Source organism: Meleagris gallopavo, chromosome 5, assembly GCF_000146605.3.
Source record: "Meleagris gallopavo isolate NT-WF06-2002-E0010 breed Aviagen turkey brand Nicholas breeding stock chromosome 5, Turkey_5.1, whole genome shotgun sequence".
NCBI classification, from domain to species: domain Eukaryota; kingdom Metazoa; phylum Chordata; class Aves; order Galliformes; family Phasianidae; genus Meleagris; species Meleagris gallopavo.
Window position 1 is genome coordinate 25,083,756 of NC_015015.2, and position 6,052 is coordinate 25,089,807.

At 33.7% G+C, this 6,052-nt stretch overlaps 1 protein-coding gene across 1 annotated transcript in view; it reads right to left on the reverse strand.

The window, feature by feature from the left end:
• The window catches only part of UBR1 (ubiquitin protein ligase E3 component n-recognin 1), a 50,039-nt gene that overhangs the window by 38,789 nt on the left and 5,198 nt on the right, over nucleotides 1-6,052 (reverse strand). The window contains 7 exon segments of the mRNA XM_031553548.1: nucleotides 371-469; nucleotides 1,221-1,309; nucleotides 1,717-1,824; nucleotides 2,695-2,818; nucleotides 3,156-3,218; nucleotides 4,469-4,610; nucleotides 5,118-5,248. Of these exon segments, the coding sequence (XP_031409408.1) occupies nucleotides 371-469; nucleotides 1,221-1,309; nucleotides 1,717-1,824; nucleotides 2,695-2,818; nucleotides 3,156-3,218; nucleotides 4,469-4,610; nucleotides 5,118-5,248 (756 nt within the window).

Below are 6,052 nucleotides of genomic sequence, written 5' to 3' on the forward strand. Positions count from 1 at the left end.
AAAAAAAAAAAAAAAAAGGAAAAAACAATAATAAAATACAAGTATACTAGTTTCCCCACAGATCTTAATATCTCAGTCACACAAATACGCCTTTAGCCAGTTTTTGACATCATTTTTAACATGAACAGTAAATTAAACACAACCTAATGCAGAGAATGACGCTGCCCAAAACATCCACTTACTTACACTCCCATTATCTTCTGTAATGGATTCTCATGTATACTCAATGCCTGTACTTGCATATTGACTTCAAAAGGCAAAGTGATTCATTTTCAACTCAGCAGTAGACTGTCAAGTAGAGAAATACTGTAGTACTGCTAGCAATTTTCACATTTGTTTTACGTTTCTAGTGTAGACAGGCAGTACATACCAGAGTAGGTACAGTGAATATCTGAACTGAGAGTGCTGTCACAGAGAGAACTCTGTCATGATCATCACTGATGTATTCTTTTTGCAAAGTCTTGTAATACTGGGAAAAGAGAATATTTGGAAATTAAATAAAACAAGCTTGAATTAAATGTTTCATTTATTAGCAAGACTTATATTTCAGATGCCCTTCTTCCTAACAGAAGTAGCTCAAACAAAAATGCCACAATGTTTTCAATGTACCTCAGTACTTAATGTGTGCCCCTAGTACTGAAGATGAGCACAAACTGTTCTCCCAAAGCACCAACTTTTTTTTTTTTTTTATCTCCTACAACCAAACTTCCCCACGTAAAAAGAATAAGTAAAATATTATAAACCAAGTCTTCCTCCTTCTCCAGTAAACAAACGTTGACAGTTGCTTAATAGCTGTTTAGAAAGGTGTACAATAAATGAGCCTTCATTTATTCTCTTTACTTTCAGGGGAAACCACAAAGTGTCAGTCATCCTTATCAAAATTAAAAACTCTCAACAAAATGGCCTTATGTTGTAGAGACAACTATTGCATGTTTCTTTTAAAGCAGACCAACCAGTTTCAGCTGCACTTCAACAGCTGTTTACTGTTTATTACTAAGTTTATTATACAGAAAATACAGTACTATACTCATAATATGTATGTATACCTACATGATCATAAGGAAGAAAGTGAAGACAAAAGGGATTAATACACTCTACAAAGACTGAGTAAATTGTTAACTCTGCTTGATGAAAATTTATTTTTATTGAAACATTTTTTAGCTTTAGGGGAAATTTTACAAATCTACTAAACATTAATAGCATGAGAAGCAAACATTTACCTTCACAAATTCCACAGCAAAATGTTTTTTGTAATCCATTTCCATGAAAAAACTACTGAAGATAAGTTCATGAAGAACCTTCCTTGCTCCTGTGAAAAACCAATATTTCACTTTATTTTAATAAGATGCAGCTTTTAGTGAAAAAGAACAGATTTTAAAAAATAATACTTAATAATTACAAGCCTTGATATTGTCACAAAGTGTGTAGACAATGCTATTCACATGATTTCTTTTGACACTTTATGATATGTATTTAAAACAAGTATCAAGTCACTTGTATTTAAGCTACATTTTGTGAAAAGATTCTTGAAAATACATAAAACAGGAAAAATTAAGGCAGCAAATATCAATAATCTCAGCCCTAAAAATAAAGACTGTATCAAAATAAGCGTAATATACAATGAAAACATGCATAACAATTACTTTAAAATATTTGTTAAATATATTTTTAAAAAAAAAATTGTTCTTCAGTTCAGAAGAACATAGCAACACAAACCTTTATGAAGTTTTGCATCCCAAAGCATTAACTGGCTTATGAAGCATGGCTTTTCAGATCCAGCGTCTTCTTTAAGACATATTTGACAAAAGATCTTGCGAAAGTCACCTATTGGGATACAAAACTAGTAATTTGTACAAGAATACCTTGATAATTAAACACTATGAATGAATAAGATGAAAATTATAGAATCCTGTTCTTGAAATAATAAAAGGAAAAAAACAAGAAGGTATTTAATTATCAATCAGTTCTTAACTGTCTTTCCCAGTGGACATACTCCCATACGCTACCCTAACTTATTTTCTCCTATTAATTTTACTCAGCTTATTCAATCAATCCACTGAAGCAGAAGGATATTTTAAAATTCATCATAGAATGAATTTGATAATGGCTTTAGTTGCCACACCTGTGTTTCGCCAAAGTCCAACATGTATCAAAGATCAGACAAGATTCAGACAAGAAATAGCACATTTTATTCTTTAAAAGCAGAAATGTCATCAAGCACTAGAACAGTATATATGAAAGCTTAAAGCAGACTTCTTACTACTGGACCCATTTTTAAACTTAGACTGTTCGCTTTTTCTCTTTTCTGACCCCGTTTAATTAACAGATATCAAATCTAAAACAGGAATTAATTCAAGCAGATGTATGCTTTCACTGATGCAGCTTTCACTGCAGCTTTCCACCAGCACTTGGGATTGCAGCCTTTAAGCAAACACGTATCACTGAAATAAGGCATGTAATGCTGAAACTGAGGATAAAAACTCGTAGAAGACAGCAATGAAGTACTGCTACTCATAACCATACCAATGAATATAAGCACCCAAATTCATATATGATTTATATACTAATTAGGAGGAACATAACTGTATTTTAATAAGGAGGTATCATGTAAAACATTGCTGAAGACATTTTCTTGAGAGAACTACTCACTAAAATTCTGACAGGCATTACTGTAACAAAGTTAGTTACACTTACTTGAATAGCTCATGAGTTTGTTCAGCCAAGAACCAAGGCGCAAGGCAAACTTCTGGTGAGCCATGACGTCAGCATGCAGAACTTCCACGTGAAGGGGTCGTTGTGAAACATTTTCAGAATGCCTCTAGGAGTCAGGTGAGTATTAGTAGATATAGAATAATGATAATATGAATTTTCACCACCTATTACCTCTCCAAAGCACATGTTAATAGCAAACCTAATGAAAAATAAATTCACAAGATGTTTCTTTTTCTGAAGACATCTACTCATAGCAAATGTAGTGGGATAAATTCCGTGTCAAGAAGTTTAGACAGGCTATACAAGAACACAAGCACTAACTTACTGTACAACACACAAATCTTCAGCAATTAATAATGAGGTTGATTTGTTTTGTTGTGTGTGGTAGGTTTTTTTATTTGTTTGTGCTTTTTTACCTTAAGAAAAACATTTTAGGAAGTTACCTTGATTTCTTCCTTTGCCTCCTGACAAGAGGCATAATGTCCTGCCTTAACAGCTCTCCGACCCTGTTGAAAAAAAATGCTGAATGAGAACAATCTGAAATAAAACCCAAGTGTCACAGAAGTTTGACTGCAGCTTTATTTTATTACTTGTGCACACTGGGACCAACATCACTTGTGATGCTTTCAAACACCTTGAAGCAAATCAAAATCAATGTAATTATCTTTAGGAAAAAGCTACTTGATTTAAACTAAAATGGCATAGCTTAAAGTAAAGTTCCAGTACATCAGTGTTGGTAGATAATGAAAATTCACACACAGAGTAAAATAGAAGGAATCAGTTTCCACAGAATGCAGTAAGTAGAAACCATATCAACTTTCTTCCTAGCATGAAAATATCCTGGATGGCTTTTCTACAACCATTCCTATTATTTCTTACTCTTGTACATGAAATAATTTTAAAAGTGTAGGACTGACGGTTCTTTCAATAAAGCAAGCAATAGCATCAGCTTAGTCCTCAAATTTCACTCAAAGGATATCAGACTTCCAAAACAAGTTTTCAACAGGAGAATTTCATGAGAGGAAGCTCATCTGTTTGTGTGTAAATGCCTGGGTTTTATATTTTTGAGAGGTGAAACAAAAACAACAAAAAAAATTACAGCTGCATTTAAGAAAAGTCACACACTCAACACTCTTCCCTCCACTGTTTTTCTCCCCCCATGTGCCCCCTCCCAAACAGAAAAAAAAAAACTACATTAAGGTCTCCAATCATTGTTTTGAGATGTTGGTTGGAACTGTGGTTTGAGAAAAAGTAGTAAAACTGTCAGGTTCACTGATGCTCACCCCTGGAGCCCCTGATTTTACTTGCTTAATTTGAAGCTTTACAATTTTCAAAAGGAGATGTTTGTTTTGGTTCAGTCTAACGCTTGCAAAATATAAACTGTAATTCTCATTAAATACAACTGAATAAGCATATTATTGTTGTAAACTGTTGTTTATTTTCTTAATATTTTTGTCTGAAAACAATAACACATCTATTCTGAGAAATTAGTAAAAGTAAACAAGATGCATCAGTGAAAGAGCAACTTCAGACAAATCAACTCTTCACTTCAACAAACCGAGTTCTGTTACAAAGAAAAAAAATCAGTAATTTTAAAACTTCCTTGAAGCATGACATTCTTAAACAAAAACTAATTAACCATTATTCTGCAGTAAGCCTTTCTCCCTCTTCAATCACCTACTTAACCATCAGAAGATCACAGTAGCCCTTCTTAATGTTTAAAAATTACATTTTCCCAGATCCAGAGTGCACTAACCTCTTTATCAATAGCAGTAGTGTGCAACTGGGCTTCACCAAGTTCACAGCCAAGCGCCCTTTGCAGGCTATAGATGACGTGATCATAAGAATGATGTTCATCATTGAAAAGGACACAGTAGTAGCTGTCTACCTTCTCCCTACTGGGAAAAAGCCAACATTTCAACATACAAATCAAAATTAAAATTTAAATTACGTTCTATCCAACAACTTACTTGAAAGCTTCAGACAAATATCAAATACAAATTACATAACAAAATTAAGTTTTTTTCATGTAAAAAAAACATCTAAAACCACACCATCTATACCAAAGTAAGCCTCAGAAACCACAAACAAAGTACAAACAAAGAATAGATCTTGAAGTTTCTTGAATATTCTATTTTTATTCCTTCTCTCTGCCATTTTATGATCCCATTTGACTCAAGTTAAAAGAAAGGTCTTTTTCTATTTTGTTTAGAGTACCATCACACACTATTTTTTTTCAAAAAAAAAAATAGCAGTTTTTCTTAGTATAATTGTAGGTCAAAGATTCTATAGAGTTAGTTACAGAGATTTTAACTCTAAGTTATCATAACTGCAGTAATGCCAGCAGGTAAAATAGTTATATAAAAGTTTAACACCACAGAGAAAAAGCTGGGAATGTTCCCTACCTAATTGTGAGCTCCGGAGGCAACTCCTTCTCTTCTTCCCATATAAGCATATCTACAATGTATTTTACCACGGAGGGAAACACTCTCCTAGAGTGCTCCATAACTTCTTCATTTAACTGACATTCAGAATTCTGTGAAAAGAAATTTTTAAAAAGAGTTGGTAGAATGCCTTATTAATAATAATCCTTTGCTGATGGCATGAAGCTCCTCTTCCTTGCTATTTCACTTTGAAATCCACTAAGTTCCCTTGGGATCTGATGTCAACATGAGTAGATTTAGAATACAGTCATCTTCTCACCTTGTTACAGAGTTGCATCAGTCCCTTACTAGAGTTCACATCTCACAACACTACTGCTTCTAACTTACTACATGCTAAGATCTAGTCCTCAAAAGTGCCCAGGATGGTTTCAGACGTACGGCAGGTAGCACCATATGGTCATAATACACAGGTAAGAACTTAACCCACAAATGCTGAGTTATAGGGCACAAAATATAGCTAAAAACAGAATAACTACAGCTTTGTGTTTATAAGGAGTACTGTTATGTTAGCATTTATCAAACCAGCCACCAATATCTGACAAAAGATTTCCGTTTTCCCAGTTCTGTAATTTTTATTTATTTATTTATTTTACCACCAGGCTTTTCTTCCACTCTAATGATGATGAAACTTATAGCAGCACTCATAACAAACTAATGTTTGTTCACCTACTGCAAAGATACCAAGAATCCTGCCAGTTGGAAGCAGAAAGACATAGAGGCTCTTAGCTTGAGACAAAATTCTCACATACCACGAAGTCCAGCACAAGGATAGACTGGTAAGAGCAGCAAGAGCTGGAAGCTACTCTGATTGCAGATAAGCACTAATATGGGTCTCAATCAGCTCCTATTCATCTTACTTCATGTTTTGGAATTAAAGAATTAGCTTTTTTTTTTTT